This window comes from Eutrigla gurnardus, assembly GCF_963514095.1.
Source record: "Eutrigla gurnardus genome assembly, chromosome: 10".
In the NCBI taxonomy this organism is placed as follows: domain Eukaryota; kingdom Metazoa; phylum Chordata; class Actinopteri; order Perciformes; family Triglidae; genus Eutrigla; species Eutrigla gurnardus.
In genome coordinates this window covers 12,879,783-12,906,189 of record NC_139924.1, presented here as the reverse complement: position 1 = coordinate 12,906,189, position 26,407 = coordinate 12,879,783, and the positions used below count along the sequence as shown (strand labels likewise).

The following is a 26,407-nucleotide window of genomic DNA, read 5'->3' as shown; positions in this document are numbered from 1 at the left end:
GAATGTACAGACGTAATTAAATTGATTTAACTGTTGTCTTCTTGCTAATCCTGCACTAGAAATCAATAAGAATGTACTGTGCTTTTAAATCTACGGCAGATCCGCCCTACAGTTTCCGACCAATCAGAAGCTCTGACACACAAGCCTCTGAATTATAGACCAATCACAGCTCGTCTTTAACGTCATCAGAGGAGTCAATTTGTAGCAGTCTGGTTGGTATCACCTTCAGTCCACCAGCGCAACAAGCTCCTCAACCGTCGCACTGGCTACGGTCTGTGTCGGTAGAAAATGCCCGGAAATTGACTCGAGAGGGCGGCAGGACTGTCTGGACATTGGCGCTGGATTCTGTGGAGGGTTTTTTTGTTTGTTGACCCGACAGACCCGAGTCTCCTGAGCCATATCCGCAGAATTAGGTAGGTTCCCCCTTCTATCACCCCTTTAGTCCAGGAGCTGCGACAGTTAAACGCACATTTTGGCAAAATATAGGACGAGGGGGGGTTGAAAACCGTAATACGGTTCTTAGCCCCAGCAGAGCTACTTTTCCTCCTAAACGCGGGTTACGTACTTGCTTGTGTTCGGCGTGTTGGCCATCAACATTGGAATGAATGCCCCCGGCTGATGTAATGACATTACAAATGAAGCCCAGGTCATATAAATACATGTAGCCGGGGGATGCGTGTTGACAGATAGCGCCGTAACACGCCGTCCTCCTCCGGGGGGAAACGTCGCCGCTCAACTGTGTCACAAATCTGCCTGGTGAGGTTACGCGACCTGGACATCCGCGAAGACGTTTCCACGGATGTGAAGAGACGCACCGCCGCAACGTAGCGCGTATTCAGGACCAGGTGTGCGGCTCGGGGCTGGTGCTGGGCGCGGACCCGGGGGTGCGGACCCAGTGTGCGGTTCGGGGCTGGTGTTGGGCGCGGACCCAGTGTGCGGCTCGGTGCGGTGAGCGGCACTTTGAACGGAACCGATGTTGATGCACTTTTGTAGCCGTTTAGCGGTTTAAACGCGGATTAATCAGAAGACTCTGTATGAAGGATATGTTTCATGTAATAGTTTGGTTTGTGGTTACGTAGGCCTTATAACATGAATATATAATGCAATGTGATCGGGTTGTGTACGTGTTTTGGCCTGTGACTGCAGTCATAGTCACATTGGTCAAGCTCATGCCGGTAGCCTGCACCATATAATAATATCCATTACGATTACGAAGTTTTTTTTAACAGACTCATAACATATCATACATTATCCTGCAAAAACTGAAAATTAACATTAAACTTTAAACATAATTGTCAAACAGCAGTATTCTATAATTATCCAAAGTATAATTGAAACTCAAAAACAAATAATCAAATAATTTGAACCAAGGTAAAATATATATGTATTTTTAAATTGGGCTGACATTTTAACTACTACTATGATTTTTCAAGTCACCCAATCTGTGATCAGATCTAATATCGCCCCATGCCTATATGACCCAGGCTGCTGAGCGTAATGATTATCACCATTGTAGCTCCATTTTCACCTCTGCTTATTACAGAAAGAAAATATAGGAAGCACGTAGCTCATCTGTCAGAGAAACAGTTCAGTCGATTTAAAAACTTGAAAATACAATTGCAGCCTGCAGGCTTTAAGGATGGAAGTTTATTTAAATACTTAATAGCTGAAGGAACAGTTTCCTGTGGCCAGCGAGGGGCATAGACTACCACAGCACATCTGCTGTGTGCAGGTGGTCCGGGGGGGAAGTCAAGATGAATTCAGTGTATTTCTTAGTGCTGGCTCTTCTCAGTAAGTCGTCTTCCACAGCTGCAGAGCTGGATCAGTTGGACTCAAGATCACTTCCACTCTCATTTCCTTGTCTGAAAAGAACACCCACTGCTGCATCACAGTTATTGCATTCAGGCAGCTGCCTGACTGCATAGGCCAGCCAGGGCTTCAACTGCAGAGCAGGGCCCATATTTCTGAGGTTTGTTGTTTATTGTTTAGTTGTGGATCCCCATTAGCTGACGCAGAAGCAGCAGACTAGTCTTCCTGGGGTTCAATTAAAATCATCCAAATAATAACTCAACAATCACATGTTCATCAATCACATATATTCAAATACAGTAAAAGTAACAGTGATTTCAGATTACAGATATAAAAAGCAGTTTTAAATAAATAAATAATTAAATAAGCATCTGTGCACTTCACACACATCAAAATACAATACAGTGAGTGCCAAGTCAGAAACCAGACTTCATATTAAACATGCATAAAATACATTTTATTAGCCTATTAAATTCTTTCTTTCCAGTAACAACACACATTTGCAAAGTGCAATTCAATTTTTATTTGTAGTGTCATCACAACAAAAGTTATATCAGGACGCTTTACACATCGAGCAGGACTAGAACGTGCGATTTTCACAGTCTATTTAAAAGTCCCAACGTCACCCAGGAGAAAGTGTTACAGTGCAACAGTGGCAAGAAAAACTGAAAGAAGTAAGAAATAATCCTTGAAGGAGTTGAGTTAGTAGTAGAGATGCAGATTTTAATCAGTTTCTTTAATCAATAGTCAGCCACCTTTTTTTTTATAATGGCAGTAAGCGTCAAACAGGACTGCGGCAGCGATGCAGTCAGGATCAGGTTCCACCATGATCCAGGGAAACCTGCAAGACAGGCAGTCTAGGCCTATAGCATAACTAAGAGCTGGTCCAAGGCAAACCTGAGCCGGCCCTTACTATAACTTAGTTAACTACTCTTAAATGTGGAAACGTTGTCTGCCTCCTGAACCAGAAATGGAAAGTTTTCTCAAAAGGGCCTTACTGATGTGGGAGCCATCATGCATCAAACCTCCCAGAATAGTCGCTCTGAGGGCCGCAGACGTCAGTAGATCTCCTGCACAGCTTGTTTTTACTGTGATTGATCAGTTTGTTGACGGATTAGGAGTGAGGACAGAGCCTTCAAATGTGCTTATGTAGTCTCCCAGTTACAACGTTTACTGCTGACACGCATCACTATATCTTTGGTTCTTTAACCCCTTTCTTAGCGTTGTTAGTTTAAGCTCCCAAACACTAGGGAAGTATCCTTATAGCACACATGAGACAAGAAAACGGGTGTTCATGAAAAGTTTCTCCAAAAAGTTCAGTGAAATGTACTGAAAAGTACTGATTCATCAGTTCAGGGTTTGCCATGACATTCAGTGATGAGATGAATCTGTGTGTCACAGCAGTCTGCAATAAAAAACACCCACAATAAGTTAATGGTGGTTAATTACCATTATTAGAATACTTAAAATATCTTCATGATTGACTTGTAAAAGCTGTCTAGCTCACTATCATGGTAGAGAAGACAAGAGCCTGATTTTTTTTAAAATAATTATTCTTTATCAATGCAGGGGCACCTTTATGATTGATTATCATCTTACAGTAAAATATATATATATATATATATATATATATATATATATATATATATATATATATATATATATATATTTCCCCACAAAATGTAAAGTGATTCCTAGGGATGGGCGATATGGACTAAAAAATTGATCACGATAATTTCTGGCATTTATCCCGGTAACGATAAAAGTGACGATAAAAAAGTGAAGTTGACGCTGTCGCTTTTGCTGCATCTGTGCGCATTTTCTGGCTCTTGTCATATTCTGGTTTGTGCTGGTGTTTGAGGTGGTGGAACAAATTGGTGGTGTTACTACCCTTTGCAATCACCGTTTTTTTTACAAACTCTGCATATAACAGTGTTTTGCTCCATGTCAGACTTATAATAACCAAACCAGTTCCAGATAATCGAGCTGGAGCCTCGTTTAGCAACGAGCACCTCGCTCTCAGCTCCGCCTTCCGCAATGTTTGTTATTGTTCTTCACGTGAGCCGAGAGATCAGGTCTACAGGCAGGAGGCAGGTGCCTGTCACGTGAGTTGGGCTGCGAGTGCGTGGTCGCATACAACGTCATCAAACGAGAGTAAATCTGAATACAATAAAGTTGGGGGGAAAAAGTCATCAACCGGAATTTATCGTTATTACCGCGAGATGACAAATTCTTACCGTGTGGACATTTTTTGACGGTATATCGCAAACGGTAAAATATCGCCCATTCCTAGTGATTCCTATGTTTTAGTGCCATTTCAAGAGTTTTAGATCATCGGCATAATGTTGTGATTTGCAAATATTTTGTACAGGATTATCGTGACATGGCATTTTCATACCTAATGAGGCACCACATCTGCTTTTACCTTTTCTGTATTTTTGTTTACTGATAATGGAGTGTGAATCTTCACCTGCATTACTGCACAACGATGACACAAACCGTGTGAATATTTATCCTAACAAGTTTGCTGTGCCGGAAAGTTGATCGTCGTCGCATCTTAAAATGAGAAAAATCCCCGGACAACTGGAAGACATCGTCAGAATGATTTAGAATAATCAACAATACAGTATGTAGGGTCTATTGTAAATGCTGTAGGCTAAAAGAACTCATAGGAACAGTCTCTGGAGCAACACTCCCATTCTGACAACCCGCCCAGATTGAGCCTCACAGCCTTACAAATTGTATTCATACTACTGAAGTCTTCCCGCTCAGCACACAGACTCCCCTTTTCTCTACAACACACTTACACACTGTCTAGTCAGTGGCTGATTTACTCCGCCATTATCTCAGCCAGTCACTTTGCTGATTAGTGATGTCAGTCACTCGTTTGCTGTCACAGAGAGTATTCTTCTGCTGACTTCTCGGCTGTGTACGAAGGAGAAGTTGATTTACCTCATTGTTGCGTTGCGTTAAGGGGGGGGGGGATTGAAACATTTTCCGACGCATGCAGGCATGCGACCGCTTCCTGTGTAAACTGTGCGTGTACTGAGTTTATCCAATACGATAGAGGAAGCAGGATGGTTCTGCAGAGGCAGTATGATGACATATTCAGACATAAGGAGAGGGCAACGATCGGCTGGTCAGTTTCACATTTTATCTTTTGCGGGTGACATTGACACGCATGCCGCTGCTGCATGATAGTTTGACACAGCGACACAGACAGTAACACACATTTTGTCACAACTGCAAGTCTAAAATAAGTTGGAAGAACAGCCTTAAGAACATTTGGAACAAATACCTTGTTGTATTTCATGCAGGCTGCTAATAATCCGAGTGACCAGCCCATCTGATGACAAGTCGCTCCCTAGTAGACATGAGATTAACATCGTACCTATAACATTGTAGGGGAATCTCTAAAGTCTGTTTCTCACAGTTTGGTCAGAAACATGCACACCTCTATCCTGCTGGAGGTCATTTTGTAGGGCTCTGGCAGTCCTCCTCCTGGTCCTCCGGTCCTGGTGCTGGGTTGACACCCTTCTACGACCCTGTCCAGCTCTTCTGGAACACGAGCAGAACCCAGAACTAGAGAAGAACCAGTCAGGAAGGAGAAGGAGAGAGCAGCTGTCTGTGGTCACCACAGAAAAAAAAACGTTCTTTTTTGGGGGGTTGCGTTGCTTTTGCCTCTCCACTTGATACTATACGATCATACTGTGATGATTAAGTGTTCCCTTCATTCTTTTGAGCATTCTACAGGAGCCGCTTTCCTTTTATTCAGTTACATTACTTCTATTGACTTAATGAGCTTTGGCGCTGGATTTCAAAGCTGTATAAATCCAATTTTAATGCGTTGTGTTGTAAATGTCTGGCCTTTTGATTTTTAGCTTTCCGTAAGTTTATTGCCTTTTGGTCACGGGTGCTCTGATCACCGATCAGCTGATATTCATTATAAATAGTTTGAGCGGCGATCCATACAAAGGCAGATCAGATGATGCATCAGTTCTGAATTGAGGCTCATTTGTCTGCTTTCTTTCCAACACAAATTTGACACAGTGTGTGAGAAAGCTGGACACACACTTCCGTGGAGCTTGCCGCGTTACAATCTGCAGCGTGTCCTGTCTGAACAGCTCAGTTGGCTAACATGGGCACCGAAGCATGTTAACATAACCTATAGCCTTTAAATGAACCCATAGATTAACATGCGTAACCTGTAAACATGTTCTTGCTGGTCAACCGTTGACATCTGTAGTTGCTGCATATCAACAATGCAAGCTACTGGTTGCTGTCCTTATTATAGTGCTAGGACATGTGACAGTTGTTGTTCTTGTGAACCATGAGGCGGTTGCACTTAATCACGCTTGAATGCACAACTGAGAGGCTCTTGTCAGGCAGAACTTGAAACTATGCGGCTAATGGTTTTTGCAACTGCTGACCTTTCAGCGATCTCAGAAACCCACTGATGTTCCTTCCTTTACAAATAGAGCTGCTTGTAATGTGATATCGGTAAAAGTCATGTTGTTCACCCATTTGCCACATTATGACTTTTTTACGACTTTAAAAAAAAAATTATGATATATTTTTTGGAGCAAGATAATCTACTGCTGTTAGAGAATCACATTAAAGCAACCTATGTGGTGTCTTTATCCCTTCTGTGGTGGAAATCAGAGAAATAAGAATACTACTCCTAACAGAGCTTTAAGTAATTTATTCTATAAAGAGTCCAGAACAGGCTAGCAGTCGCTACAGACAGACTGTAAACAGACAAAGTCTAATAAGTCAAAGCCCTCGCAAACAGGGTGTCCAAGCGGACCGCATCACCGACATACAGCTTCAGAGCAAACTATCTGGCCAGATAGGGGCAGACTCCTTAAGAGTCTTCTTCAGTCTTGAGAAGGGCTTTTTATACAGTTGTTTGTGATGTCATCAGAGAAGCATTGTTCTGGCAAACTTTGTTCAGAATGTGGTGTTTGAAGCCACTCGTCAGTGTCCATACATCCATATTGACTTGCCAGCTGTTCTGGTGTCAAGATGCATTTTAAAACTCATGTAACACATGACATGACATAAGTGCAGAATACAGGTTACCTCATGACACTTGGAATAGTACGAGTTAAAACTATTCAAACTACTTATTACACTATAATAAACTACAAAATGAAAAATTCCCATCACACCTTCCACATCATTTGCTTGAATTAATGCGTCTGTGTGATATTATATTTTGAAAAAGGGAAGCAACATTACATTCAAAGTGCCTCATTCATTGGTTGTGTGAATATAGTACAACTCAAATAAGACAAATGTTTTCTGTCGCTACAGGCTCTGTGATTAAACAAACATTCGAGGAGATGAATCTTTCCAGAGGCCTGCGTTTTATTCGGTCTAAATAAATGTCAGATCGTCTCCACTTTAATTGCACATCGTCCATTCTGAACACGTGGGCCAGGTCCCTGCAGGGCGTAAACAGTGTGACAGGTGCGTAAGCAAATGAAATCTCCAAGGTTGACTCAAGGTTTGACAAATAATGGAGAGACGACTCATCCGAAGTTTGTTTGCACTGCAAGCCCTGCAGATAATGCTTGGAAGCGGAGGAACAGTAACTCGAGTAAAGAAGCAGACGATCACTGTCACATTTGTTTGCACGCCGGCTGAATCATGTTTTCCAAATGCAGCGAGTCTCTTTCCTGGGGAGAGACCAGTCTTTTTGTTGTCATACAGTCTAGCTTAGTCATGGGACGATATGAAACGTTCATGTCACGATTATTATCCCGCCAAAATAATTGTGATTCAAGATATTATCATGATAATCATCAAAAAATACGCTTAAAACTCTTAAATGGCAGCAAAATGTACTGAAATAGCCTTACCACATTTTTTTGTGAAAATCGTAAAGCATCTGTTGTCACAAAGCAGGTGAAACTGATTCACAAGCACTTGTGCTTCCTCAATGCACCGATTGATCTCCCTGATGTTTAACTAATTGGTGTTTTCCCTTTTTCCTTTTTCAGCTGTGTATTAACAGGAGAGCTACCTTTTTTGTGCCAGCAGAATCTATTTGTTTTCCAATCTCTAAGCATAAAAGTATGCTTACTGAACCATGTCATATGATTTGCTACTTCAGTACACAGAACAAATATTACCACAATAGTCAAATGGAAATGAACATTTAATGTCCAGGAATTCCATTTCATTCACATAATCTAATATAATAACACTCTCACACGAGCTCCCTAAAGTAACTTTTAATGGGGCAAAAATAAGTGTCATGTTTTTTCAATCATGTACTTATTTAGTGAGAGCTAGTTGAAGGCGCCACCACAGTACACATGGTCAGGATGGTGCCACCTCACTTTCCTTTTCCTTCTCAGGGTCACTGATCTCTGACACCAGGGCTTCATGAGGTACACAGTTATTAAGTGTTGATGTGGTTTGGTTACACCGTCGCTCCGTGGAGAGCAGCCACAGCCTTCACTGCTTCCCCTAACAGATCAATGTAAAAAAAAAAATCCTGCAAGTAGGATACAATATCAGTAACAGGAGAGAAGAGCATCAATTAATTTAGCACAAACACATCTCAGTCCGGGTGCAAGATGTAACATGACACTGCTCTGAATCTCAGCTTGTTTATCAGTCAGGTGTTCTGAATGCTTCACCTCTGATGGAACTGAGGACCATTTCCATTTGACTTCCTCTATTTTCACATGTATTTCAATAAAACTAGACAGGGCAAAAAAAACAATATTAATGTAAAAATCTTTTCATCTTATCTAGATTTTAAATCGGAATCAGAATCAGAATTCCTTTATTGTCCCTCATTTGTTTGCCACAGCAGCCAAAGGACAAAAAATACATTCATAGTTACAAATGCAAAAGACCGTTGCAGCAAGCTACTAGCTAGTCAGCCACTGCTAATGCTAGTTCACGGCTAATGCTAGTTCATGCTAAAGAAAGCTCACTGCTAATGCTAGCTCACGGCTAACACTGGCCCACTGCTAAAGCAAGCTCACTGCTAATGCTAGCTCATTGCTAACGCTAGCTCATTGCTAATGCTCACTAACTGCTAATGCTCGCTCACTAAGGCTAGGCAAGGTTTCTAAGAACGAAAGGCAGCTAACCTAAGCTTCACAATATATGAATTGTTATTCTGAAAACCACTGACTCAGTGAGTAAAAGTTTGTGGAAGTTAAGAATGTATTGATGCTAAATTTGGTCTCAGAATTGCCTTTGTGTATTTATATTATAATCAGTTCAACTTTTTCAAAAACGTAAATTATATAATCTCATGCTCTAATGCCATACTTTGCCACACCACCTTTATTAGCTCATAGAGGACTGGAGCAGATCCTGGAGCATGTACTAATTAAAAAAATCTATTTTGAATCGTGAATCGAATCTCAAGGCCTCAAGAATTGAAATTGAATCGTGAGACACCCAAAGATCCCCAACCCTACTAGACAGAATGATTTACAAGGATAACGTCGTGTCCACACCTTTGTGGGTCCTGCCTGTTATTTTGTTGTTCATCTTTCCCCTCATACTTGTTCTAACTAGCCTTAGACAGTGTGATGTCATGGTTAGATATTTTCAGTGGTGCTGCTACAAACCAGATTTATTATCAGGTACATTTTTATTTGTTCTACAAAATGTCAGAAACATTTGTCCAAAACCTGTTAACCGTTAACATGCTTGTGAATGCTGAAAGCTAAAAGTAATTGCAAAGCATTGCTGCTGCTACCAAGGATGTAGAAAGTACAAACTATGCAAGAGCAGTAGTATTTAAATGTAGAGCAGGTTTAAGAGGATTTAAAGATTTACTTCATTTAGAGTAACATGTAAAACCATAGAAAGAGCTCAGTAAACAGAAACAAGAAAAGACACATTAAGAAGGTCCTTAAAACCTTATTGTTGAATAAGAAAAGTGCTGCACAGTTGAGTTTTCCTTGACTTCCCTGTTATGATACCAGTGACTCATCTGTCTTTCTCACCTTTTGTTGGTTCTCTCACTGTTCATTACTCGCCCACTTTGCTTCCTTTCATTTCCTGCAGAACTCTACCTGCTCTCTTCACTATTATACATGATGAGCCCCTAGCTACAGCATACGTATGACTTCTAGCATCACGTCATTGTAACCTTCTTATCCTGACCAATCAAATCAATCCAGAACACTGACATTGAGGAGAAGCAACCAGTCTAAGGTAAAAGGAGATGTCATTTATACTTTCTATCTAAATTAGCCACAAAGTAAATTAGTAAATATTGCATTTAAATACATTTGAATAACATGTAAGGTCTGTCTCCAAATAATTATGTTAAATCTTAGTGAGACTTGACCTGAATTGCACTCAGCCTCCCAGATATTTTGTATCTAACTGCAAACGTGAAACAGAAGGTGGATTTCCCCTTTAAGGGCAGTTGCAGCAACCTTGGGGAAACGGCAGGCCCCTCTTGTACTCCCACTTTAGACCAAAGGTGTTGGCAGCCTGGCGTGCTTTGACTTCCCCCTCGCTTTAACACCGAATTACCAACGAGAGGACACAAAGCTGTGAGAATGTGTGGGTGGGCTGAAAGAAAAGACAAAGCCGGAAGATGGAGGAGGAAAAAGAAATAAACATTGTCAGATGCGGCACTGTAAGATTCTTTGTACACATTTTCTACATTCCTCTGTCACAATTCAGTGGTAACACTTGAAGCCTTTATCTGCAGCTTAGTCTTGCATGAGCTCCCTTTCACATGGAGGCTTTGCAAGAAATTAGATGGTGTAGGAGTGACAAAGGGCAAAAACAAAGTTGCAGGCACCGTATTAGTCCAGAGCATCAACCTCCAGCCTGGCAGGGCTGCAGCAGTTGTACAGCCTGATGGCTGCAGGCAGGAATGACCTCCTGTATCGCTCCTTAGCACAGTCTGTTGCTGAATGTACTTTTGTGGGTGTGTAGTGTATTGTGGAGGGGTGGACGGTGTTGTCCATGATGGTCCACAATTTGGACGTTATTCTGTCCTCCACCTCCTCTTCCAGAGTGGCTACAGACTGGAGGAGCATTTCGAGCATTCTGCTGCAGACATTGAGCTTGAGCTTCACTGAGGAAGTGAAGGTGACTCATGCCCTTCCTGTGTATGGCCTCTGTGTTTTTGGACCTCTCCTGCTTGTCATCCAGCATCAGGTTTCAGCTGCTAAATGGTTAAATTCTAGTCATTGGGTATATTCATGTAATATAAACATAAGATTTCATGGCCTGTTTCTCTGGTGCATTTGGCACCTTCACAGATAAAACAGGAATCTCTGGTGAAGTGACCATATGTTGAGGAAGCAGAAATTAAAATAGACCTACATGTGTTTTGGGAGCAGTACCCCTCTCCATAATGTAAATGTAATGTGATTCATTCAGTTACTGTAGTAGTAACAGCCACGCTGTTGTTTTGAGTTGTGAGTGTTGCTAAGCAACCTGGATCAGCAATAAAGTATATTTGAAAAAAAAAAAAAAAAAAACACATTACGCAACACATTTACAGTCACCTCTTTTCATTATAGCCAAAATGACGCATAACAGAAAAAACATTCTTCACAAAACTGACATGAACTTTACATCTCAAGCTTTCCGAAGAGTTTGAAAATGTGCAGCATGATGTTGGACCAAACACGTGGACCGTGTGCAGGTCGGCTTGTCTGCGAGTGGCTCATCTGGTGTGTGTTGTCTATTTTTTTTCTCAGCAAAAAATATCTGTTGGGTGCTGGCAGCAGCAATGTTGTCTGTGTTGACTCCACACGCATACAAGCCACAGCAGTTCAATGGCTGACTTTTTTCAGTGTCTTAAATTTAGCCAATTTCATCCCGACAAGTATTCAGTGATTCTCCAAGCATGTGTCCTTGTTGGAGCTGGGAAATGAGATGGTGGTGGATGTAATAGCGTTGTCATATATGGTTAATTTCTGTTCTACCGTCACCATCCAAAACTGCAGGCTTCAGAATTTATTTGCACATTCTAATTTCTATTTATCACAGACGTCTGTCTTCAAGTGTTGTGCTTTAGCCAGTATGTGGTTTCGTCAGGGCTGGGCACAGATGGCGTTTGTTGAGTTCTGCCTTTGTCAGCACTTGCTGTTGGATGCCAAATATGTCCTCTGAGGAGCTTTTCTAAACATTAGCTGTATGTGAAGACCTTGGGATCTCCGTGGACCTTCACACGTTTGCATACTCCAGGGCCTTAAATGCCATTTTGCTCTTATGTTGGGAAACAAAGTCTATAATTAAAACATAATGAAATTAACACAAAGAAGATTACTCTCTGCCCATATGAATAAGCATCTAAACAGTCCCTGAATTACCACGAAGGGGGAGTTTGCTGGCCTGTGTTCATCTCTGCTGTGTGATGCCAGAGCCCCTGTCGTGGCACTGCTGCAGAACAATGCTGACAGAGCTTGTTAACAATCAATCTCATGATGATGTTGTCAAGACATGGCACACAGATTTAGCCAAAATTAACTTACAATAGGCAAAGGCAGGCAACAGAAGAAAGCCCATATAAAAACAGTCCAAAATCAAAAGCAGGCACTCAAAGAAAATGGGATATGAGAACGGGGAAAGCAGGGAAACGAGCTGAACCGAGGAGCACCAGGAGGACAAGGAATTCAGGGAGAAACAGGGCAGTTGGAGGGGGTCTGGGGTCCTGCCCGATATCAAGCCAGTTCGGTGTCGGGGGTCCGGCATGACACCTCTACAGTCAAACCTAATACATGTTAGGTGTATATAGTAGAAAATAGTAAGCAGGAGAGGACAATGCATGTATTGACCAGGCACTGCCACTTCTTGCAGCGCCGACACATGTTACGCAAATCATGTTGTAATCGCTAATGTCAGCCTTAGATACATCCTTGTGTTTATCTCTCCTTTCTTCCTGTCCCTATGCTCAATACTTTTTCTGTCAGTTGTCGTGTTATGCACACGTTTCTCTCATCCTCTTCCCTGAACATAGAAACTCTGTTTTTGCATGGTGCAGAAAAGGGATGTTAACCGATGACCGTTTGACCGGTGGTTGACCGTATCAACGTTAACTGATTAAGCGGTTTGTCGGTAAAAAAAAAAAAAAAAAAAATCAGGTCAGCGTGGAGTGTGTTTGTTGTCTCAATTCACACAAAAATATGATCAAATGAGGTGACTTATTGAAGTTGGACGGACACAGCCTCTCCCACTGTATATTTTCTCCTCTGTGTGTGTGTGTGTGTGTGTGTGTGTGTGTGTGTGTGTGTGTGTGTGTGTGTGTGTGTGTGTGTGTGTGTGTGTGTGTGTGTGTGTGTGTGTGTGTGTGTGTGTGTGTGTGTGTGTGTGTGTGTGTGTGTGTGACAGAGACAGAGACAGAGACAGAACGGGAGAGAGATAAACAGCAGGCGCGGATCGAAATGGAGGGGGGGGGGGGGGCATTTTAATAGCGCAGTTTAATCTGACCGGTTAATGAGGCTCAGTGGTAGGTCAAAAATATTTTTATTTTTGACCATCCCTAGTGCAGAAAGTGCACCAGACCGGACACGACACTGCTTACTTACTACGTGATTTGGAAACATAGAAGTCTTTCGGCTGAACTTTCAATTGGATGCCTCAATTACTTGTGTTGTTGTGACTTTTGTGAGTTAGAGAGAACAATATCTCAAGACAATGAAGATGCTTCACAAAAATGCTTGATGCTTTTTGCTTTACAAAAGCAACTTCTCCGTCAACTTTGTGATTCAAAACTCTGCAAAGTAGATGTGTTGACTTTTGATCAAAAGACCTGTCAAAGACAACGTGGAGATCACTCTCCTTGATCTATTTCTCCTCCGTCGTGTTGCTCTGAGATGCGTTTGATGTGCATCACAGTGGAGTATTGTGTTGCTTGACATCTGTCGCATGAGTTATTTTAAAATCTGCCACATGAAATGGCACTTTTGAATAGATTTTGTTGTTCACTTTGATTGAGGAACGTTGCCGTCGTGTATAATCAGAACTAACTGTCTTTTTGTTTTGTGCCAAATCCAGGCCTCATGGAGCTGGGGACTCAACGCCTGCTGTGCACCAGGGAGCTTGATCCATGCTGGGTTCCCAGTGAACAACCATAAAGGGTGGGAACCTTGATTGCTCTTCAGTTCCTTTTCCCCGTCCCTCCCCCTGAATTGCCCCTGTGGTGATATTGTCCTCTCCCACCTGTGGCCTGCAACATGATTGGCAAGCTGAAACAGAACTTGCTGGTGGCCTGCCTGGTCATCAGCTCAATCACGGTCTTCTACCTGGGCCGCCATGCCATGGAGTGCCACCATCGCATTGACGAGCGCAGGAGGCCGGGCGAGATCCTGCCTCTGTCAGCACTGGGAGGCAGCATGCGGACCACCTTGCGGACAGGCCAAAATCTCAGCACTCCTTTTGTGTACAACAAAGACATGCCACTCATCTTTATCGGTGGAGTGCCCCGCAGTGGGACCACGCTGATGCGAGCCATGCTGGACGCCCACCCTGAGGTGCGCTGTGGTGAAGAAACCCGCGTCATCCCTCGTATCCTGGCCATGAAGCAGATGTGGAGCCGCTCGGGCCGGGAGAAGATGCGCCTGGACGAGGCTGGTGTGACAGATGAGGTGCTGGATGCTGCCATGCAGGCCTTCCTGCTGGAAATCATCGTCAAACACGGAGAGCCCGCCAACTTTCTCTGCAACAAGGACCCTTTTGCTTTGAAGTCGCTTTCCTACCTGGCCAAGATCTTTCCCCGTGCCAAGTTTGTACTCATGATTCGTGATGGCCGGGCTTCAGTCCATTCCATGATCTCACGGAAGGTGACGATCGCTGGCTTTGACCTAGGCAGCTACCGGGACTGCCTGACCAAGTGGAATCGGGCCATAGAAACCATGTACACTCAGTGCCTGGAGGCAGCAGACAAATGCCTACCTGTTCACTACGAACAGTTGGTCCTTCATCCTGAGAAATGGATGAAGACGCTGCTAAAATTCCTCGACGTTCCTTGGAATGATACCGTCCTCCACCATGAGGAGCTCATTGGGAAAGCTGGAGGGGTGTCCCTCTCCAAGTAAGTAATGTTGAAAGCTCACTACAACATTTCCTTTTCCTTTTCATCGCCTAAAACCCAAGTCATGGTGGTTTGCACTTTGAAAGGTGTACGTTGCGGCAAGGATTTCAATAAACCATAACCATGTCTCATGTTTCAGTGATAGTTGGAGTTTCATAGTGGAAATATAGTGAATTATACGTCGTCCTGTTTAATTGCAGGGAATCTGTAGACCGACTTAGTTGAAAGAGTTTAGGTGAACTTTTACGTTTCATTGTTCACTTCTGTAATTGTAGCCTCACACAGTCAAACATCCCTCTGGCTAATGTCACTGTGTCTTTGATCCCTCTTGTTTGTAGCTGTGGGAGAGACCGGTCATGTAACATCCAGACACAACTCTTTAATTTCAGTATAATTACAACATAGGCCATTGCAATGCCTTTCAGGAATAGGTTTTGTCATAACGGAGTTTCCTTAAACTGAAACTTTGTCGTCTTGTTGTTCCTTTTTTCTTCTATTGGAGTTACGTGCACTTCCCCTACAAACTGGGGCTCTACGGCTCCTTGCCTGTACGTATGTTGCCTGTACGGTCATTAAGGGACATCCAACACTTTCCAGTTATTTTTTTTAAACAAATATATCCATGTTGATGCTGATAATGAGCAGCAGAAAGGCTTAGTTTTTAGTTGATTCCTCTACAGCTGCAGATTTGTTAATAGCTCTGATGTAATGGCAGTTAAATAAATATTTGCTGTTGCAAGTTGCGTTTTGAGCCAGCGTAACAAACTCCATGAAGTAACCTCAGCCTGCCATATAACACATTCCCAGTGCATCAGAAATGAGCTTGGACATGCCCTTGTCTTTTTAGCTTTTAACATCTTGGCCTGGAGGGAGAGAAAGTACGGATCTGTTTTTAACCTGGAGAAAAATGACGTGTAGGTAGCAGCGTGTCAATTTGTAGATATCACTTTCGATTTAATATCACTTCCTGCAGGCCTTAAAAATAAGCATTCTTCTGAGGCCTTGAATTATATCCTTCCCGTGTTTTTACAAAGCCTCCAGACTTTCCATCATTACATCTCATTTAAAAATTAAATATCCTACGGCTGCGCACAGCAAGGAACCTAGTCATTAGCGAACACATGAGATGATGTCTGCTCTGCAGTACTTTCAGCAGATTTTCCTAATGGCCCTGCCTGGTGTCAGTGTTGTTTTGGTTTCAGTGATTTGGGAGGTTGGCCTCTGGAAGTCATAGGGGAAGCGCTGAAGGGACGTAACCCCATTCCTCACCTCTGTCTGCACCCCCACCCCCCAGCACCAGGCACACACCATATCCTCTGAGATTGGGCCACTTTTGTTTGTAACACTCATGTTTTGTTATGAACAGCTTTCCATCCATTGAGCAGTTTTCCCTCTATATGTTTTCCCTCTCTATGCTTTACTGCTTTTTCGTTGAACTCATCCCACTTCCTCTGTAGTGAAAAGTCGGGGTAGATTTCCTTCCTCTGTTTGAAAATGTCTAATTGGCTCCACATTGAATTTCTCTTTCCTTCTGTTTTCCTTCTTGCATGACTTTGATCTGTTTTCTTTTAAAGAACAAGGAGGCAGCAGGTTAGAGCTGGCGTCAGCAGTTCAGTTTAAACTGATACTTTGCCTCCATGTAGATGCCAACAAGGATTCATCAATAATGGCTGAAATATCCACTATTGCTGTTTTGTACATGTTGCAAAGTCCCACATTCTGTCTGAGTTCACCCGTCACCCAGAGGTGCTTAGTGGATTTAATTGATATACCACCCTGTTTTATGGTCTATTTGACTCTAAATTGACCATAATTTACTAAATGAAGATCATGTTGTACTGAAAAGGGCTTGAAACTAGAGATTGAGACCATAAACTCATGTTTACGATGTTTACTGAGGTAATAAATCAAGTGAGAAGTAGGGGTCATTTTCTCATGAATGGGCGCCCCAGAGAGGAGGGGCGGCTTTCTTTCAGGTAGACACTGACAGTGTATCATCGATCATGGCTGAAATGACCACTATTGCTGCTTTGTACATGTTGAAGTCCCAGATACACCAGGAAGCCAAACGGCCAAATTTAAAAAATGTGCGTTATTCACGGTGCCTGAGGCCTCCAGGCGCAAATTTGTGTCTTGCATTGACTTCACATGCAATTTACTCGTGCAAAAGATTTGCTTCGCGTTTGGTGTGAACGCTCCTTTAGATACAATTTTCATGAAGAGGATGAGCAGTATGATCACGTTTAGCTCACTGCAGTTTCGTCAAGGCATCGAGCAAACAGTCAACTGATATTAGGTCAAGTAAGGCCCTGATAAAAGCTAACATCAATGCACAGCTTCAATGATAAATAATTCATACTTATAGGCCAATGTTCAATAGGATATCCAGTGAAGTCAAAGCACTGGTGTTCTCTCTCAAGGACTCTCCAGCAGTGCTTATATTTGCTGACACTAAACTTGAAAGGCCTTCTTGACCCAAAAGCCCACACATCATAAACCTGTTTATTATACCAACATCCAGACAATATGCTTTGAGCCATTTGATCACTTCAACTTTTCATATGGATGAAAAAATTCTACCCAATATTGACACACCCTTTTAGGGAAAACAACATTTAAAAATGCTAAAAGCATTAACAACTTTGATCGCAATGCTGTCATATTACAGGAAAAAGAAGAAAAACACTAATTATTGGATGAAGAGGGAGTTTGACAGCACATGGACATGAGACCATTTTATTTTATACAAATTTAGAGCACGGACACAGTCATTTAATTTACCAGGCATAATATAACATAGACCTACCGATGCTCATTCAACCCATGCTGGAACTGTTCATGAGTCAGATAAAAATAATTCTACATTTCATTGACCTGTATTTAAAACAATATTGAAAACTATTTTTCCCACAGTATATCTCTTTTAAATAGTCACAGGGGATGTACTTAATTATAATGCTTCGTGCCCCTCTCAAACTACAAATGATTTACTTGATACTTTTATTCTCATGCTCCAAATGTTGTGGCCTCTGCTATAAACATTTCAACCATGTGCTTAAAAAAGGCAGCCCTGAGATTACTATCATCATTATCATGTGATGTCGCTGGTAACAAATTTTGGTTTAGTATCAACCACATTTCAAGACTTTTGTGAAAACAATTCACACTCTGTTCAGCTGGCAGAATTGGGGCCAAACCAACTGGATCTGGGAATCAGTCATTTTCTAATGGCAACTATAGATTTTTTTCTTTATCGTCAAATATTAAATAAAAAGAATTTCAACCAACCATGAGGCAAAGTATCCATCTTGAATATATTCCTATTTCGTTACTAGAAGATAAATCAAAGCTGAAAACTCCTTAAGATGCTTTCAAATGTGTTGTTTCAAGCCAAGATACCATGGAGACTAAGTGCTCTTCAGCCATGCTAGCACAACACCGGAGTCCTACGACTCAGTGGCAAGAACTATTTAACCTTTTTTCTTGCCCAACTTTGAAACGCTAGACCACTTGAAATAGAAAAACAAACGTTAGGCATTGGGAGGGAGAGCGATGAGAGCTCTTTGGGATCCAGATGCAGATCTGTGGTCATTTAGTGCACACGTAACCCCTTCACAAATTGATTCCCATAAAATATTAATGAATGGGGACCTTAACCAGAGCACTCTGAGCTGAACAGCAGATAGGCTTGGAGACGTTGCCTTTTCCTGCATGTCTGCATGAAACTACACTGTTAACAGTCAGGAACAGAGTCCAAGATGCTTTCTGATACAACATTGATCTCCAGGCCAAAACGGATAGCCGACTCTTGCTTTTTTTTTTTTATTTAACTTACTACCTTCAGATTTCAGCCAGAAATCTGGACCAGACCAGGATCTTGGGTTCCATCTGGATTTGTTGTAATATTATTTATTGTAGTATTAGCAGTAGTAGTAGTATTAGCAGGAATAGTAATATTTGCAGTGATATGAGCAGTAGTAGTCCATGGTGGTAACAGACACAGCCACGTCTGTCACAGATCCCATCAAGTAATAGTTCAGATTGACAAGTGTATGAATTCACTTGCACTAGTTGATGCAAAGTGTATAGTTGTATCGTCTGCAAATGGAGAGGCACTGCACTCATTGAAGACATGAGGTTAGTCATTAGTAGATATAGAATGGAGTAACGGCCCGAGGCCACTCACCTGGTGTATGTGCTTCAAGGCCTCCTGTCAGTCAAAATGATGGATGCACATTTTTCTGCGATCGTTAACCAAATATTTTCCATCTTTGACTGACACGATATAGCACAGTTAGTGGTTGATTAGTGGCCTTTTCTCTGCTCAATCACTGCTCCTTGCTCCTCACAATAAGTCGGTCGTAGCTTAGAACTGAGGTGTTCCTCAGGTTAGATCTGGCCCTGGCCAGGATTAGCTGTTTGACCTTGATGACCACTGATCTTGGCCTTTCACCTCTGGACCTTCCCCGTGAGCTCTCTCAATTTCCATTTTGTCGATAGCTGGAGGCGGGAGGATGATGAATGGAGACGGCCGCTTCGTAATTCTCTAAGCAGGAAAAATGCTGTTAGCACGCTTACCTCCATTGACTGACTTGGGTTGATTTCCCCGTTGTTGTTGTTGTGCTGCAGCTGTGTGTGAGCTTTGTGTCGGTTTACGAAGTAGGTTTAATAAGAACACAAAACATGCAGTTTTTTTTTCACTTTTGTTGCAACTTTGACGCAAAATTAATTTTCATTCTCCCCGATAATTTATAAAAATTTTAATTCAGCCCAGTGACATTGGGATGAGTTTGATCCCTGAAATGGGTGTGGAAGAGGAGGCCAGCCACAAGTAGCCTTCAGGGGCGGCACAACTACCTTTTATCCTCATAATCATTTTGCCCCACCTCTTCTCAAGTACTTTGCCCGCAGTGCATTAAAGTCAACCCCCATGACCCCTGGCAGAAAATGCCTCTTGCCCACAGCAACCACCAGCACTCCTCTCACACTCCAGCGTCCCGCGGCTTCGGGTCTCTATCTACATGAAAATCTCAATCAGCTGGCAGCCAGGCCCCCAGAGTGGAACCTTGTCTTTGCATTAACCTCAATTATCTGACCTCGATTGAGTGGAAGCCCTTCCTTGCTGAGCTCCATCACTTACTTATATAACAGAGAGCCGTCCCATCCCTCCTCCTCAACTCTCCATCCTATTTGTGATGGTCATGTCCTATCGGATTCTCTCTTATCAGCAATGGGTGATACAGATTGCCACCTTGGGTAAAGGAGGCCCAGCAATTAATAATTGACAAGCTAGAGGCCATTAAGATCATCAGCCTGAAGGGAAGTGGTCATGTGATGAGCGGAAAGATTTTTGTGACATTACATTTGAAGCCAAGAAGAGAGATGTGTGCGGGTACAATCATTTTAGATTGATGATGGGAAACAAACACATAGGCTATTACTGTGTGTGTGTATAATGTACTTTTTCAAACCATAAGTCATTTGTGTATTCTCTCTTTATGCCGTTGGTGTTGAATCGGAAGATCCATTGTTCTTATGTCAATAAGATTGCCTGCATGTAGCATCATGGTGAAGCTCAGTCTTTATCAGTTTATGTTCCACGTCAACACTTAGCAGCCTCTTGGGCCTTGGTGGAGTTACCTAAGTGATTCCTTACCCATTTGTTGCAGAGTGGATATTTGGATCACAGCCCGTCTTTCAGAAACCATCTTCACCATCCTCCTGAGATGACAAAACCAGCTCACTCTATTAATCATGCAGGAGACTATATCGGTACAGTGTAAAGATTCAATTGCAAAGTAAATGTATTAGAGGAAAGTGAATTGCCATATTGAGGTATGGAGTTAGACAGGAAACATAGGGATGGAGAAGCTGGACTGCAGACAGTAAATGGTGAATAAAACCCTTGCAACAGCCAGGAGGATCAGAAAAAGTGGCTTTAATTTCAACAAGAATGAAATGTTCTTCATGAATTTAAGATGTTATTCTTCGAGATGCACAAATTGCAATTTTCAGGGACAATTTTCTCTAAAAACAATGATTGACAGTAAGGCTCTAGAGCAGGGATGCCAGGGTTACGGCCCGCGGGCCGGACCCGGCCCGACTGTACATCACATCCGGGTGATAAGCAGAGAATATTTTTTTCAATTATTATTTTATCTATTTAAAAAAAAAAATATATATACCGTAAATCCTCGATTACTGGCCTGTATTTTATTACCAGCCAGTCACATTGGCCGGGGCAAGTGTTGACAGGCAGCGTTATTTCCACCCTTCCCATTCATTCAGTCAGGTTCGCGTCGCGAAGATTTTGGCTGAGTTCTATATTAAAGGATTTACGGTATGACCTGCAATGCATTCGACTCACGGCGAGTGTGGAGAGACGGTGCGCCGCTGCCTCCCGCAAGCTCTCGAAAATCTTTTCAACTGAATGTTGTCGATCTAAAATAAAGACAGATTCAGCACTGCATAGCTTATTTCTCGCTTAAAATGTTTTCAGAAACACGTTTCGGTGAACTATTGTCGTAAAATAAGAGAAAGTTTTCAAACGAGCCGCCATGTTGGTCGGTTTGAAATCCGGGAGCAGACAGGACAGCAGTGAAAGCGATCGTCCAATCAGGTGCAGCCATGAAGTGTGCACGTGATTGTATGAAGGAGAGCGCCTGTCAATCATCCTCCTTTGTAATGTATGTAATTTAGGCCTCATGGTGAGGCTATTTTGGTGCCAATGCAATTTCTTTTTGATGTGTAGGCCTTCATGAATAATTTCAAATAGCCTACCTATCCATGTGTTGAGTCAATGTTTGGCCTTTTCAGTCCGAAAGTGTGATCCGGCCCCCTGAGGTCTCACTTGAAAAAAATCTGTCCCCCTGTCCAATTTCACCCTGGCATCCCTGCTCTAGACCAACTTTTTTCACCATTTTCCCAAAACATAATGCCAACCACCCAGAAGTCAGTTTAAACCAAACCTTTTACTTTTTATATTGTCTTCTGCTGTGGTTATTTTAATGAAACACTCAAATGATTGGGGGGGAAAAAATGTATTTCTGCCATGATGACGCATTATTCGCCATGAGACAGGAAGTTATTTTTGAGGGTGTGGAGTCTCGAAGTCGAACAAAACCTGGCACATGCTCTAAAAGTGTTTAACTGTGTTACCTGGTATTGCTGTTGTGCTTGGGTGTGATAGCGCCCCCCCCTAGGAAATTTCAACAAAGCAGCCCTCGCAGTACGTTTTTCCAGGCGCCGTTCTTTAACAAACTCCTCAGAGAGATTTAAACGAATCAAATTTAAAATTTGGTCATCAAAATCTAAAGACGTTTGCGATGAAATGTATTAAAAGTTTGAGTTTTCATGGAAGGATGTTACCATGGCGATGTGGAGAAAAGGCTCCTTTCACCATTCAGCAGGAACTTACATGTTGTGTACTTTTATGAACATCTCCTTGTAGATTTAGCAGATCCATCTGAACTTTGGCTTTATTGGTGCTACTTGGTGAAGATTATATGTTTTCATTATAGGGCGTCGCCGTGCTGGCACAGCAAATTTTGATGCTTCGCCACGAAACGAAACTCTTCTAACTCCACTTCACATTGTCAGAGCAACAAACGTCATCTGATTTCCATGAAAATTGTATTGTGTAGTCTTCACTTGATTATAGAGCAATGCATGTTTAGTGTGTGTTCTCTATAAGGCTGATCAGATGGATGCTGAAAACAACATTTTTCTGTCTCTCCAGGGTGGAGAGGTCCACAGACCAGGTCATCAAGCCCGTCAATGTGGAGGCCTTGTCCAAGTGGGTGGGGAAGATCCCAGCTGATGTCCTGAGGGACATGGCTGTCATCGCCCCCATGCTGGCCAGACTGGGCTATGACCCCCATGCCAACCCACCTAACTATGGCCGGCCTGACCCCAGAGTCATGGACAATACCAGAAGGGTGAGTACAGGCCAGAGCGACAACTTCTTTGGTAACTATGCTCAAAAGGGTACTACAAGAATCTTAAATGATGCATCCTTATGGAATTTACACTTTTAAATGAATACTTTGACATTTTCGGAAATACCGAAAGTCAGCTGAGAAGATTGATACCACTCTGATACATCTTCTTTGTAATTATGAAGCTAGAGCCAGCAGTTGGCTGGCTTAGCTTAGCATTTAGCTTGTTGAAGCCATAAAGTTCAGTACATAACTCCCCATTAACCACATTTTATTTGAACACATAAAAAGAGTCTTATCACCCTTCCAGTGGGCTGTTAGTTTAAAATTCCTCCGTTTTTTGGATAACCATCAGGCGACGTCTCCTGAGTTCCCCCTCAACATGTGTCTTGTGATCTAATTGGCTGTCTCATAGGTCAGATATTTAGCCTGCTAGGTGATGCGTCAGTGAGCTTCTTGCATAGACTCAAAAAACAGTTTTACTGGTTATGAAACCCAGATTTTCATAAATTCCATCAATATTTGGCAAATTCCACATTGATTAAATTGCTTTTTGCAAATCATAGGGCCCTAATTCTTTCCCTAAACTTGGATTTTATTTCCATTGTCTTGTTTAGACAGGAGGCAGGAGGAAGATCCTAAGATTTAACCATCTCCCTTATGATAAATGGCCAATTCGTCTTTAATATTTCATCAACTTTATGCATGAGCTCAGTCTTCTTTGCTTTGGCAGTAATGTCCTTGTTGAACCCTTTTTGGAGCAGAGTATGTTTTATTAAACCCTTTTTGTCGAGCCGAGCTATCAGGTGACCTGCTCTGTACTGTATGTCTGAGATAGACGGTCTGTTTTATCTTTACCTCTCATAGTTTGTGGAGGCAGAGGTTTCAAGGTCTTCCTGGTTCTCCATGTCAACAGTTATTCACATGTTGGGGAGAACCATGTTTATGGCAAGTGTGCTCTATTTTCGTGACATTAAAAATAATGTTGAGTTAATCACATGCGTACTACGCTTGAGACATTGGTAAATGTGTGTCACTAGGAAGAAGATGACTCTGTTGCTGGAGATATAGCTGAGGATGTTGTGTACTGTATATGAGTAGTTCAGTGCTGATACAGGCTGGAGAGTTCATTGACTGTTAGCGTGTTTTCTCAGTTTGATCTCTCCCCTGTTTGACTGCTGCCCAAACATTTCTGGCTGATTTGTTGCTTCCAACCACAAAGGGAGGAACTCTTTCCAGGAAAATAATAAATTGACTTTTTACAGCAGCTAGAAAGGTCTAGTCTTCCAACTTGGGATGCACTGATAAAGATTTTTCAGAGAACAGTACAAACACTTACATTTCAGTAGTTGCCGATACAGAGTACCAATATGAGTACTTAGTAATACATTACACTTCATGTTTTGAAAGCATGTTTTATTTTTCATCAAATAATTCGTTAAATTAAACATACAACATGATCCTGTTGTTACATTTTAACATTCAACTTTGTGTTTTCCTGATACAAACAGAGCAGAGTTTGCAGTTCAGATGTTAATAATTAACCGTGCTATCAGTCAAACAGTCAAAAGAAATAGGGATGCACCGATACCAGCATCTGGTACTCGTAATCATAAAGGTGCTCCGATACCACGCCGATGCTGAGGTAGGCGGCGGAGCAGGAGCAATATCAGCTGTGACATGATTCACAGCTGTGACGTGATTCACAGCTGTGACGCGCCTGACTAACCGCTGCATTCAGAGCTGTAACGCTGTGAATGGTGTGATCGCGGCATATTTTTGACTCTCCGTTCCACGATTACAGCGGAATCTTCTGTGTAAAAAGGCCTACTCTTTCTTTAAGTGCACTGGAGCTGCTGACTTCATACTCTCTCTCTCTCTCTCTCTCTCTCTCTCTCTCTCTCTCTCTCTCTCTCTCTCTCTTTCTCTCTTTCTTACTTATATCGGTACTCCGTATTGGCGAGTACCCAATGTAAGTACTTTTACTCGGTCTGGTATCGGGGCATCCCTAAAAAATATATTTAAAAGTTAAAAAAAAAAGTGTAAGAAGAATAACGCTGGTCCACCTTAAAGGTCAGTCCACCTTAAGTGTTCCTGAGCCGGAGCAGCTAGAGCTGTTGCTGATGTCGGGCTGACCGGCTTCACTTTTACTATTTGCTGGTTTGACAACAAGACAAGAACAAATACAAGCTGCCACCTGCTCATCAGGATCTTTGGATTGACTTTATATGCAATAGCACCGGATGTTTAAAAAAAAAAAAAAAAAAAAAAGTCTACCTACCTTGAGCCTGCCATTCATCATGCAGCAATGACGTTTAAGCAAAGTATCAATACTTTTTCCTGCCGTTCCAGTGGGAAGTGTCTCACATAAAGCGGTGACTTATATTGTGCATCACCACATGAACACAACACCCAAGGGTGTGAATCTGCACACTCAGTGAAACCTTAATATATACTGCAGACTGTTAACTGTGAGAGGAGGGGGCTAACGGTACTGTAGCAGCATACTGTAAAAGAGAAGCCACATCATTTGAATGGTGTGAGTTTGATGTCCTCAAAGTGATCATTTTATACTAGATGTTGGTCAGTGGGTTGTGTGGTATCATATTCTTTTTGTGGAAAAAGTTGAGAGCCATTCCGAAGTTTCTTTAAGCCAATACACTTTACTGAAGCATATGGATTGCTTTTCCATTTGTTTCAGGGGAACAAAAACAGGGGGGAACGCAAAGAATGAATTTGGTGTAATTCGTCATGTTGTCAAGACCGTTATGACTCCAACGGAAAACATTTAGAGTATAAGATGTGAGGAGAGATGGAACAATCAACTAGTCTTTTTTTTTTCGTTTGGGTATTTGTCAGAAAAATGTGTCTGACCACAAAGAGATGGAAACTACGGACAAAGTGGCAGAAAATAGCTCTCCCTGAGCTCTTCATATGATTGATTAAACATGAAATAAGTAGCTGTGTTTACTGTCCATGCTCACATTAGACTATGTTAATTCATGCTACCAGTGTCATCATAACTTTCTCTGAACATGATTACATTATAGTACACTTACTATCATTCAAATTTACCATCCCATAATCAGCAAGAACTACCTTCTTGCACTTATGTTTGCACTATATTCTGTTTGCTTCGTGAATAGTCAATTTTCTGCTTACATTTATCTGTCAAGTCTATTCCCGTGTAACAGAAGTTGTCATGCTCCTCACGTCCCACTTGGAAGACATATCTGTGATGGCCTATTACAGTTTTGACTGCCTCCCATATGAACTCATCCACATGGCAGACAAGTACCTACATTTTTAGCCAATAGAAAACAGCTGGATCAACTCGGGACATTTTTCCGCCTCGTCTCAGCATCTGCCAGACCATACACACACTTTTAGAGCGTCCACAATGTTCGTTTCCATCCAGCCTCGGGGGGGGAGGCTCAATGTAAATGTCACGTGAGAGTTTCCGCTGTCTGACAAATCACTGCCACAGATAGTTGAAGTGACTCAGACGCACATGTGGACTTAAACTTTTTGCAGCTGTGACACTTTTATCTCCTCAAAACCTCGAGCCACAAGCCATGCTGTTGGTGCGAATCCAGTGTTGTGCTTCGGTAGGGAGAGTGTT

General features: G+C 42.2%; 1 protein-coding gene across 2 annotated transcripts in view; it reads left to right on the top strand.

The window, feature by feature from the left end:
- The first annotated feature begins 225 nt into the window (after positions 1-225).
- The window catches only part of tpst1 (tyrosylprotein sulfotransferase 1), a 32,979-nt gene continuing 6,797 nt past the window's right edge, over positions 226-26,407 (top strand). For both annotated transcript variants that reach the window (XM_084019215.1, XM_084019214.1), the window contains exons 1-3: positions 226-413; positions 13,813-14,848; positions 22,587-22,785. In XM_084019215.1, coding sequence (XP_083875341.1) covers positions 13,992-14,848; positions 22,587-22,785 — 1,056 coding nt within the window. In that variant the 5' untranslated portion in view covers positions 226-413; positions 13,813-13,991. The remainder of the gene's footprint in view (positions 414-13,812; positions 14,849-22,586; positions 22,786-26,407) is intronic.